A 12,883-nucleotide genomic window follows, 5' to 3' on the forward strand; every position below is an offset into this window, starting at 1 on the left:
TTAAAAGGTCAGTGTCTTACTATAGTGACACCGTACAATTTTGTGACTTCAACACAGCTGTAGTAAACCTGAAACCACCACTAAAACTGTAAGAGTGTGTATATCTGGAACCAATGAAACCTGAGACAAACATTGATGCAGATGAAAAGGGTATTATGGTAGTGCACACTCGTGTGTTTGCTAACTTTGTGTGCCTCGTTAACCAGGGGCAAACAGATATCCACATACTTGGGCTGCCCAAAATATATTGTTCTCATAGAACACAATCCCAGTCCCCAGAACCGACTCCTCTAATAGGGCAGCATTCTTCCATGGAGTTATGTGGAGGCGAAAACACGCTGCCCTTCGCTGGGTATTGACACTGGAGTATAAAAAGCTCATTGTCGGTGGCCTTTAAAAACAGGAAGCCAGCACCCTTTTTCAGGGACCTGGGAGAACGCGGCACTACTGGGGGGACCCTTGGGGCTCGAAATCCGCCCTGAGGAATGCCACCGGTTAAAAATATTCGGCTGGCCCCTGCGTGAACTCAGCGGGGCCATCAAAACCATTAGACAAAAACGAGGTTTTCCTGCTTTTCGCTGCGCGGATCCCGGCGGATCCCCCACGGCCGCGCGCGGCAGCAGCGCCAGCGCCCGCCGCCAGGGGCGCCCCGCCCGCCGCGATCACGTGACCGCCGCCCGGCGCCCGCCGGGACCCGGAGGCGTGGCGGGCGCGGACGCGTCTGCGCGTGAGGGGGCTGCGGCTCCGCCCCCTCCCCGCGCCCGGGCGTGCGCGGGGCGGCTTGCGGGTACGTTGCGGCCCGTCGGGGGGAGCGCGGGGTGGGGGGAAGCAGGGAACATGGTGGCCCCGCGGCGCGGGTACCGCTCACCGCCGCCTGTGGGAGGGGGGCACGGCCCTCCCGGGTGCTGTGGGCGGCCCTGTGCAGCTATGAGGGGCTTACCGCGTGTCTAGATACAGATACACGTGTGTGCATATGTGTGTGTCTGTGCGCCTGTGTACGCGCACACAGGTGTACGCGCAGCGCTCGGCGTCCGCACGCCCGCAGACGGGGAAGTCGGAGTGCGCCAGCAGAAACGCCGCTGGTTCTCTGGTGCTTTGTGTGTCTCCTGGCTCTGCTGTCCCTGCAAGAGCCGGAGGGTTGCTGTTTTCTGCCGGATGTAGGTGCGGCGTTCTGCGGCGAAGTGGTTACCTTTGGGGAGTTAATGTGCGCAGGGAAGCTGCTATGATGGAAAAGTAATGCTTGCCATTGGAAGGAGAGGCTGTAATTGTAATTGGTTTGAACACAGAATGTTTTGCTGAGTAACAGTCTGTCCCCTTACTGTGTTTGTCCAGTGACAGTGGCAAGCCTCTGTCACTGTGCAGTGTCTTCGGTTTTCAAAAGAAATAAAAATTAATTTTGAAGGAGTACAGCACGGTCACACTTCTTTTTTCCCTGAGAAGAATGACTTCAGTGCCTTAAAAATTACGTTTCTCTAAGATGCTGCCACTGTTATATTGTAAGGTACCTCTTTAATTTTTTTCTGTTTGTGTATTTGAGAACAGTTTGTGTACACGTACTGGTACTGCTATTTTTTTTTTCTTTTACATTAGATTCAGTTTGATTCCCTACTTTTATGCAGTCGTGTTTTCACAAAATTTTTACTTGGAAACTGTTGACTAGTTGCAGATGTGGCAGGCAGAGTTTTAGACTATCTGAATACAGGTCATAATCTCTCTAGTATTTTCTGTTACTGTTTGCAGAGGAGCTAACATAGCTTTAAACAAACAAAAAAGGCCTCTTATTTATTATTTTTGTTTAATCAGGTTTACTGTAGGTGTTGAATGATACTTGTTCTAATTGAGCTTCTTGTTAATAACACTCATACAATTGTTTTGTTTCCTAGAGAACTGGTGAGCAGAAAGCTTTCTTTTAATGAAATATTTAGCTCATGCTGAGAAACAAGTCAGAAAACCTGGCCAAAGGCTTATGTCATCCGAAACGCCAACAGACAGTCCAGAGGTGCCAATGGAAAATACCCTTTTCCCTGAAGTTCCTGATGTGGAAGGAAAGGTGAAGTCAAATGACAGTCCGGTAGAGAGACGGGAGGCAGGCTCAGAAAAGGAAGAGTGCTCTGAGCCCATGTCCAAAAGGCAAAGGAAGAAGTTATTGAAGCAGAAACAGTGGGAGGAACAAAAAGATCTACGGAGGTATGGTTTGCAAAATAGCTTTCCTAGGTTCACATGTAATATTTAGTGCTAATAATAATGATGTGTCATCAGAATTTTCTTGTAAATGGCTTTAGCAAATCAAGGCAGTTGAACCAGTTTTCTCCCACACCAGGTTTAAAGCAGTAGCCACAGGCTACTCCATCTACACTTGAAGAAGCTGTAAAGGTAAGCATCCCCTCTTCCTATTAGAAGTGTTCCTCAGCTTGGAGATGTCAGGAGGTATTCAAACGTGCACAGTTTTGATTTGTCAGAGGGGAGGGATAACCTGTGGCCTTGGTCCCTTCTGTATGGGCTGCACCCTCTTTCCCAGGTGATATCACACTTAGTGAATCTCACTAAGACAGAGAACAAAAGCAAATACTTTTGACACGTGAAATGGAGTCCTGTAAGTTATGTTGATTTACAATCTGTTAGAATAGTTTTGAAAGATGATGATCTGCTGTTCCGTTGTGTTGAGAGAAAGTGTATCTGCAAATGAGCTGATGGTGGTTTATCCTTGTCCTGCTGACTGCAAGGTGTTCCTTCCCAAGACAGCGGCTGTTGCTGTCTCTGAAATGTGATCTCCCAACTGCCCACTCCCATCAGGGGAGTGGGAAGGAACAATTGCTTCAGAAGCTTTTCGAAAAACTGTTCAGTGGAAGAGGATGTAAATTGCCTTCCACGTTCTCATTCCGATACTGTGATTTTTGTCAATCTTTTTGTTAATTCTTTTATGAGACTTGACTCAGAGCATGGTCTCCTTAAGTCCATGAGACTCCCAGTAGTGAGTTCATTGAATTTGTGTCAGATGCCCGTCTTTTTAGGTACATACAGAACTTCACAAAGATGGGGGTGTGTTTCGTGCTGGTCTCAGCCTACTACAAATGCAGGCAACATTTAACAAGTTTAAACTACCGCAGTCATGGGACAACCACCTTGGTCCTAGAAGTCTGCATTTGGGTGCATAACATGCACCTCAGCACATTTGGCAGCACTTTTTGAGGATCAATTTGTTTGTTTATTTAGGCAGAAACGAAAAGAAAAACGCCAGAAGAGAAAACTAGAACGTCAGTCAAAATTGGATTCCAGTAATGAAGGGAATGACAGAAAGTGCATGCGCAGGGAAGTTGTTCCTAGCACACTTCGCCTCGTTGTGGACTGCAGCTTTGATGACCTGATGGTGTTAAAGGTAAAAGGAACTTACCCATCATTGAGAGGTTCTCCAGTGACAGTTCTGATGCAATGTCAGAGCACGAAAACTGGAGAGCTGCTTACAGGCCACAGTTAGCAGGCTTCACATTGTGGTGGCTCCCAGACCTGCTCATGTCAGTTGCTGAATGTTTTAGGCTTTGGGCCATACTTTTTGTAAGTTTGCCAGAGATTCTGTTTACCTTCATGGGGATGCAGTAAATTGATTTGATTCCAAAAGCAGAAATATAGAAACAGTTTATACCAGGTGTCCACCATGACATCGGATGCACTTCTACTCAAAATGGTTTTGCTAAAAGGGACTGCAAATGCCACATGCAGTTGCTTTCTCTTTCAAAGTGGTCATGAGGATCCCAACCCTCTTAGTAAGTGTCTGTGGAAATTAAGATTTTGAGTATTGTGAGGATACTGGGCTTGTTCTCACAGTCACACAAGAGGTAACTGGGACAGGAGGATACTCCTCAGCCCATCTCTAAAGTTATCTTAGATAGGGATGAAAGAACAGGTGCAATGATCAGCAGGATAGATAAATATAGGAAAGATCAGCGGGACACCCAGCCACAGGTCAAGATGTTTGGTGTGGTGTTTTGAGAAGAAAGCACCTCTAACTATACTAGGAAAATACTAGGAAAGTTAATCTGCAGCCTCCTGTAAGAGTGCAGCCTTTGGTTTCTAAGGCAGACGTCGTGACTCCCTGTGCCCGAGCCCTTCTGCTGCTGCCAGGACTTCACTGCCCTGTAAGAGCTTGAATTCCAGCTTTTGCACAGCCTGTCTGGCTGCTTGGGGAGTGTAATGCAGAGCATGGGTAGCACTAATGGAGCCCAGTGCCACTCACCACAGAATTTTGGGGAAGCTCCAGTTGGCATTTTGGAACTTTGTTCCCTGAGGAGCCTTTCAGCAGTGCCCCAGAAGAGAGCAGAGGACCCCCTTGATAGTTTCAGAGATGCTGACCAGATGTTTCCTGCTGGCTTCATCCTTTGTGAAACACATTTCCTTCCTTAGTCAGGTAGAGCACCATTAGGCCTGATATAAAAACTGGCACTTCTGCAGATGTTAAGGAAGGGTGAAGTGCACTGTAGGTGACAATGGTTGTGGTCTTTATTAGTAAGGTAAATTAGAGGCTTTCTCTAGTGTCTGTAAAACTTGAGTTGCAATATTTTCACAGGTCTAGTTTATTTGAAATCCTTTGAAGATAAAAAATATCAAAGCATTATTATAATGTTTCTTTCTAACATAGGAATCGATTACATTTATAAAACACTGCTTTTGAGACACTGAGAATAAAACTGTGTAATGTACCTTACAAAAGCCATAATTGGCTCAAAACTAAGTCTGCTGCATTTTAAATAGTAATAGTTTAAGTGTTGTCCAATTTGTCAGTCAAAACGCTGGAGCCAGACACTAGGTTATTTGCATTGTTCTGGGATTCTTCAGGTTAATTATGCATAATTAATTTTCTTAAATATAAACTTTATATTCTCAAGATTTTCCCATGGGTTAAAGACTCAGTATTGTCACAGTGATAGATCTGTTTGATTCCTCAGATTAATTTTGTCTGTTATAACATATAATTAATACCACACAAATACCTGTGGTGTTTGTTTTGGACTTTTTTCCTAGAATAATGCAAATCACAAATACAGAGGTGTCTAAGTACACTTGTATGGGAAGGTATGTGTGTGTTTTCTTGCCAACATAATCCCTGCACAGAGGCTGTTTTTTCTCTCAGGATCTGATGTCCACACTCTCTCAGTAGTCACTTTTTGCCAGTTAAAAGCTTCCTTTTTCTCTCTTTAGCTTCTGACTGGCTCATGGTAAAGCATTTTGTGATGGTCTGTATGAAGGACTAAGTAAAAACAAATTATGTTGTGTACAGGATGTTAAGAAGCTCCACAAGCAGATTCAGAGATGTTATGCAGAAAACCGCAAGGCATTTCATCCTGTGCAGGTATGTTTAAACAAACTGACTGCTGCCATTTACCAAACATATGGCAGCAATGGTAAATGAGAAGTGGTGAGAACTGTAGTAGAAAAAAATTATTCGAGCTGCCTCTTTTTAATAAGAAAATGACTTCTATTTTAACAGATTAAATTCCAACCCATGTAATAAAAATCCCCATATGTATGAATAAGTATGTGCATGCAGGTGAAGATACTGGCGTGTGCCTCTAAGGTCTTGTTGATACTCAGTTTTATCTGTGTCAGATTAAAAAAAAAAGTGAGTTCAAATGTGTAGTTGTCTTTTAAACGTATCACTAACTGTATGAATATGGTCCTAGTATCACTTCCATCTAAAAAATATTAAAAGATTTAGCTAATAGTTAAGGGTAGAAAAAGTCTTACATAGTTAAGGGTAGAAAAAGAGGACATAGATTGTGGCATATTAACATTTCTGTGTTTCGTACCTCTTTTTTGTTCTGTTTGAAGTTTTACTTGACCAGCCATGGTGGACAGCTGAAGAGCAACATGAATGAAAATGACAAAGGATGGGTGAACTGGAAGGTGAATAATTGAGTAATTCTGTAAAAAAAGGAAAACAAAATCTTGATTGTAGTTGCTAACTAGATTGTTAGTTGTGAAGAGTGTTTGCTTTTTCCATGTGGGTTTTTGTAACACATAAGAGCAATGGAGTATTGGAAATAGTGTAGCTCTTTCTGCTTTTTAATTGATTTAATTTGTGTAAGCCAAAGACTGCTTATCTTGATTCCATATTTGATTTTTGCTTGGAAAACCACACACACATCTGTTTTCACCTGCTTTTATTGAACAAATTTCATTCCCTGATAGACAAAGCAAGGCTGCTTGATTTAGGCAGTTCTGACAGTCATCTGTCTTGACAGTGCTCTTTTTTTCTTGACCAAAATAATACTTCGAATATCATGATGCTTTCATCACATTGCCTCTCAGTATTGAAGTGTTCTTTAGAGAGGAAGCTTGTCTAATGGTCAAACTCACGTTGGTTTTCCTTGTAATTCCCTGTTAAACCGCTGTTTCAACAACATCAAAGGAAGAGCACTTTGCGTAAATAAAACCAGACCTATTTTCAGCATTTCTTGTGCAATAGGTGCTTTGCAGCAGCATAGCGTAAAACTCTCTTAACAAGCAGTTAATGTTAACTAAGCATTTACTTCTGATTTCACTTTTTTTGGAAAGGTGAACTGGAAAATTACTTGGATCCATAGGAGAAATATGCTCACATTTGAAGGGAATCACAAGAACTTTAAGGATTTGTAAGGTTCTTTGGAGGTTTCAGAAAATTTCCTGTTGTTTTTTACAAGTCAGTGCCATAGGGACTGGATTGTTTTTGCAGAAATCAATGTGCAGTGTGATACACCCTTAAACATGAATGAGGGACGTGGAATGACCACAATTCTATTGGATTTATTTTTGCTGGCCCCATCTTAGGTCTGTAAAGCCTGGCCAGCAATTTATCTGTTGAATGTAACTTCTTTTAACTACCTTTTTTTGAGGACATCCAAATTAGAACAGAGCACTACAGTGAGCTAATAAAGAAAGAAGACCTAGTATATCTTACCTCAGATTCCCCAGATGTTCTCAAGGAGCTTGATGAGAAGAAAGCCTATGTGATTGGAGGACTGGTGGATCACAATCACCACAAGGTAAACCGTGGATCTGTTTCATTATAGCTTTTTTCTGTTTTAGCACCTTATTTGACATAAATACTGTTGTTTCTAAACTAACAAAATAAATAATAAGAAAACTTCTTCAAAAAAAGACTTAAAAAAATTTTAGAAGAAATGTGAAAAAAAGCTCTTGTGGTAGCAGTGGCTTGTGTTCCACAATGCAGGCATGCTGGGCTTTTTTGGATTTTATGTTTTCATTTTAAATATAGGAATGGAATTAATAACACTGCTCAGCTTACTGAGAGCCATAGTTTCAGACAGAAGGGTTTAGTTTCCATTAATGCACTTGCAAGTGTACTTGCATGCTTGGATGCCCACATGCCCAAATATAGATGAACAGCAGCACTTGCATCTTGGGTGTCCTTTTTTAATAAGTTTGCTTCTCAGGAGAACTTGGCTGAGTAATACACATGCCTCAGAGATCTAGTTCCATACCTGTATGTGGGATCGTGCTGCGGGGACCTGGAATATCATAGAGAATGCAGATGGGAAATTGAAGCGCTGTTACTACTTTAATATTTTGGTGGGATGCTAAAAAAAGGGATGTCTCTTTGACAGCACTTAGTGAAAGGCTGGGAGGGAGCTGAAGCAGATCCTTTACATAGACTTTGTGAGATAGAGTGTTTACACAATTCTAAAGACTTTTTTTGCCCACCTTGGGCACAGGAGTTTTCAGGTATAAGAAAGCAAGCAAAATTTCTTTATCCTTTACTCTTCCTCTGCAAAAATACACAGTGACTGCAATCTGAGTAACGTTGTACTTAAGCATAAGCTCGCCTTTAAAAGAGCTTGTGGCTGACTTGTTCTAGAGCTGCAGCTGCATGAAGTTTTATTTACGATCCTTTAGACCATTGGTCACAGTGTGACGTATGCAGAAAGTAGTGAGTTTTCCAAAAGGCAGCCCTTTTGAGGCAGATACTGTCTAACCAGGGTAAGTTTCTTTTTGCAACTGTCTTCTAAAGCAAGATCATGGCAGCACCAGCAAAACTCTTGCCAGAAAATTATACTTGTAATAAATCCGCATGGGCTGATCCAAAATGGTGATTCTGAATGCACTCATTTAGGTGCCTTTCCCACAGGGAATAACTTACAAAAAAGCTGTAGAGCAAGGCATTGGTCATGCGCAGCTCCCACTCAGAAACTTTGTCAAGATGAACAGTCGGAAAGTGTTAGCCGTCAATCATGGTAAGTTTTAAATCATAAAATAATGACCTTGTTGTAGAATATACCTGTGATATTTACAGTTTGAACCCTCAAATTGTGCACTGTAGTGCAGGTACCTCAACCTTGTTTTATTATGTTGATACTGCCTTTGGAATACAATAATTGCCCTGACCTTAATTTAACTATATTGTAGAAATAGTTAAATGTAAATGATGGTGTCTTAGCGACTCAGGAGTGCACCTCCTATCCTGTTGGCTTTTCTCATGAATACTTGTGGCATTCTTATCATCCTGGTCTTGTTTCCAGGCTTAATGTATAAGTGTTGGAAATTATTCCATGTATTTCATGTCAGGGGAGAATACATGTTTGTAATGTTTTCACCTCCTTAGACAGCTTTGTTCAGCAGCAACTGCCTCGGTACCTATAGACTCACCACAGTTGGTATCAGTGGTACTCAGTCTGCTGAGCTTTCATAACTTATTTTTACCTGATTTCCTGGTTCTGATTGAAGCATTGACTTGCTTAACCAAGTCTTGAATCCCACTCCTTTTAAACTTCCAGTTTTATTACTAGATCATTTTTCAGTGTCAATAAACAAAAATACATGTAAAATGGAGCCTACTCAAATCTTTATGGAAATTTTTGACATGGTGTCAAAGGCTATTTTGTGCCTCACTGCACATTATTTTATTTTATCTTACCTTGCTTTTTTCCAAGGTTGTTTTTTTTTTATGTAACACATTGCTCAATGATACCTTTGTTTTCTTAAAGTGCCGTTGATTGGTGAGGTGTATTTTTCCATGATAATAAAGAGTACTTAAACATGGAGGAGATTATAGTATGTCTCTGGACTTAAAAATTATCAAACCCCATGTATTTGTAAGATTTTACATGTTTCTAAAACTTGATCTTTAACTGTTGCTTTATAGAGAAAGAAAAAAGCTAATTATAGTTTTTAGGAAGACTTTGGGCTGTCTGTGTGTTAGGGAGGGGTCAAAATCTTTGTTAAAGTGTATCCACAGCAGTATTCCTGTCAAACATGGGGAAGCATTGGTGCCTGTATACAAGGCACTGGTGAGACCTGAAGTACTGGGGGGGGGGAGCATTTCTCTGTCTCTGAGAGAAATGGCTTGAAAACTGGAGCTACTGCAGAAAAGCAGTGCTGTGGGTGCTGTCACACAACTGGAGACTCAGATCGCACTTGGCTTTAGGCTGCAGCAGTAGCAGAATTGCCTTGTCTGTCTCTGGCTGCGCTTCGTCAGCTCCGCTGTGAAGATGCCACAACAGAATACACCTGAGCCTCTGGATGGGATGGATTTGGGGTGTGTTCCTATCAGCAGTTCATTTATCTCCCTGTAAGAGAGCTGATGGGTTTTCTTGATGTTGCAGTGTTCGAGATCATCCTTGCATACCTGGAGAAGAGAGACTGGAAGGAGGCCTTTTTCAGTGTCCTGCCACAGAGGAAAGGGGCTGTTCCTCTGGGAGAAGCCAATGATTCATCCAAACATGCTCTGTTGGGAAAAGAAGATGAAGACAATGACTCGGACAGTGACTAGGCTTTAGAAGGAGATGATGGGAAAGATGCGACACACAATTCATGGGATAAATCTGGGACATGAAGTAGTTACATTCCAAAGACCATCTGCTGTCTTTGTAATACTGAATTGTCTCAGTGCTCGGTAGTTCTGTAGTTTGCCTAAAGCTGTTTGTGTACGTGAAGGGTAAAGTTAAATGCAGTTTTTTTACCCTGAAACTTCAATATTATTAGCTTTAAGAAAAAAAAAGAAATTAATGGCAAACGTAGCATTTATTTTTCCCAAGGGAGCTGTTTAATTTAATTTTTTAATATTACTTTTTTATACATACAAATTTGGGTGTAATAGCCAAGAGCATTACTAGTTACTATTTTAATGTATGCATTCTTCTCTGTTTCTACTCTAAATTTTCTTAAAAGCAATTAATGACAAGCGTTCCTGTGACTCCAAAACCTGCACCACTAGTGCCTGTTGCAAAGTGTGCATGAACACTCAAAACAAACAAACATTCTCATTTTCCTGAACTTCTCAACACACAGTTGCAATCAACTGAACTGCCCAGTTTGTATATTGTGTTTAGTTAGGTGGGGTCAATAGATGAAATATGAGTGTGGGGTTAAGGCAGTGCTTACACTTGAGCTTGAGTGGGATGGGTGTCAGCACAGGTGCAAATCATGTGCCTTGGTTGGCACATTGTGCATGTTGAATTGAGGTGACACAATGACTTTTAATTATTTCTTCATCTCCTTAGCAAAATTTATCACACAGCTTCAGAACAATCCTAGGATACAGGAACTCTTCCTTACAAGTCCCTTACTCAGATTCAGTATTCCTGTTTAGTCACATGATCCTGTTCGTAATGTATTGTCCGTCAAATATTTTCCTTTAAAAAAGAAGTCATAATCTTAGTCTTGGCTGGATGTTCTGATTCAGCTGATTTCTAACTAACTTAAGTGTTTCTGCAAAGTAGTGAAGTGGACACCTTGGAAGTGAGGCTTCACTTCAGCCCCATGAGCCTGCCCCATCCCTTCTTTCTCCAGGGACTAGCCAGGTAGCTGCAGTGCCTGAATAAGTACAGCTTTCACACCAGTTGGCTGAAGCACGTGAGGACATGGCATCCTAACTGGTCTGGTATGTTGCTCACTGGTGCCTCAGCCCATAGTTGGTGTTGATGCTGTTTACCTGTTCTCTGTGCTAACCTAATCAGGTCATATGAGGCTGAAGTTCATGCCTCTTTTCACGAACTGGATGCTGTCTGTGGGATGTGTTCACTGGTGAGATGGAGCAGTAAATGAGGAGAGTGGGATTTCGATGGGCATGGCCCTCTGACTACCACTGCCATCCTCAACCTTTCATATCCTACAGTTTTTCAGCTGTCTAGAAAAGGCTGTTCTTGGCAGACCTGGACTCACACTGAAGAAGTTTCTAAGACTGACAAGAAAGTTGTCTATGTAGTAGACGGAGATTTCTTAGAAGAGAAACTGCGATCGCCGAAACACGAGAAGATGGAGGTGCACTTCGACAACAGCAAAAAGTCTAAGAGGTCGAAGTCAAACTCTGACGACGAATGCTCTGATCAAGACCAGTAGAGGGGCCCTGAGGTGCTCAACTGTTCACTGCTGGAATCAGCAGCATTAGACACGACCACACTACAGTGGTGATTGGCTTTCAGTCAGCAGGCTGCAGCTGTGCAGAAGTCCTCTGTGGAGAAGTGATGGCTCAAGAAGCCCTAAAGCATCATTCTTGCAATAAGTTCAGTATAAAGTTACTGATGAGAACAGTTGAATTGGTTGTAGCACATGAAAATCAGCCCAGCATCAGATCAAATTTATTCCTCATTTGCAATCTCCAGACCTGGCTGTATTGTTCTCAGTGTTTTCAAGATGGACACACTTGCATATTTTAGGCATGGCCAACTAATGCATACACAGTAGAGACAAATCACTGTACTGTTTTATAGTAGGAAAAGACAAGGAATTAGTTTCTGATAACAGGAATAAATATTTACATGGAGTGCTCTCAGGCATTTCTTAAAGAAACGTCCTGCTTTGAACCAGCTTCAGCTGTACAAAGTTAACAAAAGTGTAGAAAAACATGCAGGGAAGTTCTCTGCTTCACTGTGCTCTCCTCATGTTCCCTGGCCATGATGGAGTTGAGGAATAGGACATGAAAAAAGAAGCTGCACAGAAGCTCTAGAAGAACATGATCCCTGTGTTTCACCACCAGGTGTCATTGCTGTGCTTAGGAAAGCTCTGATTTTCATCACTAAGCTTTGTGAAGTTCCGGGTATTGCCTGAACTATTGCTTAACAATCCTGAGCAGCTTCTGAACAGCAGAATACAGCCAGAGATATTTATACTAGTAAAACATTAGAAAGGCAATAAAGAAGGTATGGTTCAATGAATCTGAAAAGAAAATGTTGGAAAATATGAAAGGGATATGGCAGAAAGTCAAACCTTCAGGCACAAACGGGCAAACCTTCTTTTAGTGGCATGCAGTGGGGAGATCACAAGAAGATGCCATAAGTAAGCCTGTTGTCTTGTTCCCTCCCACTGAGCCTCAACGCCCCTGGTTATGGGTGGGATATGACAGAGATAACAGATTTCTGAAGTCATGCAGCATTCATCTGCATCTGTGTTGTGGCAATTTCCCAAACACTGCATTACTGCAGGTTAGTGTGCTGTCTCCCTGCTTGTCCTTTTCCTGGATTCAGGTCAATTTGTCTGTGATTTGGTTTCCACATGTCCCATGTTATACGTGCTCATTGACTCCTTGCTTGCTTATGGAGCAGTAGTGTTTGATTCTAGACATGACTCTGCAGGAGGGCATCTGAATTTTTTGAGTGGGAAAAAGCCTCTCTGAATACCCCCATCTTAGAGGTTTTGGTCAAGAAGTTGACCGCTGACAGTGTTTTTTGCAGTGCAAGCTGGCATGCTGCACAGGGGTGCAGCTGCTGAGGGGATCCACAATGACCAGTTATTCTGAAAAACAATATCACCACCTGGGCTCAGGGCAGTCTAGGGGCAGTGTGACTGCCAGCTGCAGGAGTGCAGGAGTGGCATTCCTAAAGTCCTTAGAGCTTGAGGATAAGGTCAGGGACATTTGAAGAGTTCCAGCGTTGCTTTGACTTAAACAGAACTTTAG

The 12,883-nt window shown here is 42.2% G+C and overlaps 1 protein-coding gene across 4 annotated transcripts; it reads left to right on the forward strand.

Moving 5' to 3' along the window:
- The first annotated feature begins 695 nt into the window (after positions 1-695).
- TRMT10A (tRNA methyltransferase 10A) lies at positions 696-10,646 on the forward strand. 4 transcript variants are annotated; one of them, XM_027635462.1, is made up of 8 exons: positions 696-787; positions 1,884-2,187; positions 3,214-3,376; positions 5,273-5,344; positions 5,824-5,898; positions 6,867-7,016; positions 8,120-8,225; positions 9,594-10,646. In XM_027635462.1, the coding sequence occupies exons 2-8, from the start codon at positions 1,913-1,915 to the stop codon at positions 9,758-9,760; spliced, it is 1,008 nt and encodes a 335-aa protein (XP_027491263.1). In that variant the 5' UTR covers positions 696-787; positions 1,884-1,912; the 3' UTR covers positions 9,761-10,646. The 4 variants fall into 4 exon arrangements, with proteins under 4 accessions (XP_027491263.1, XP_027491262.1, XP_027491265.1 ...); XM_027635461.1 differs by lacking the exon at positions 696-787 and adding an exon at positions 865-1,233; XM_027635464.1 differs by lacking the exon at positions 696-787 and adding an exon at positions 865-1,161.
- The last annotated feature ends 2,237 nt before the right edge of the window (positions 10,647-12,883 follow it).

Source organism: Corapipo altera, unplaced genomic scaffold, assembly GCF_003945725.1.
Source record: "Corapipo altera isolate COAL_440 unplaced genomic scaffold, ASM394572v1 22b, whole genome shotgun sequence".
NCBI classification, from domain to species: domain Eukaryota; kingdom Metazoa; phylum Chordata; class Aves; order Passeriformes; family Pipridae; genus Corapipo; species Corapipo altera.

Coding starts and splice junctions, on each gene's coding strand:
- TRMT10A (XM_027635462.1), top strand. CDS start 1,913: ATGAAATATTTAGCTCATGCTGAGAAACAAGTCAGAAAACCTGGCCAA. Junction 2,188..3,213: donor GAACAAAAAGATCTACGGAG/GTATGGTTTGCA, acceptor TTGTTTATTTAG/GCAGAAACGAAAAGAAAAAC. Junction 5,345..5,823: donor AGGCATTTCATCCTGTGCAG/GTATGTTTAAAC, acceptor TTCTGTTTGAAG/TTTTACTTGACCAGCCATGG.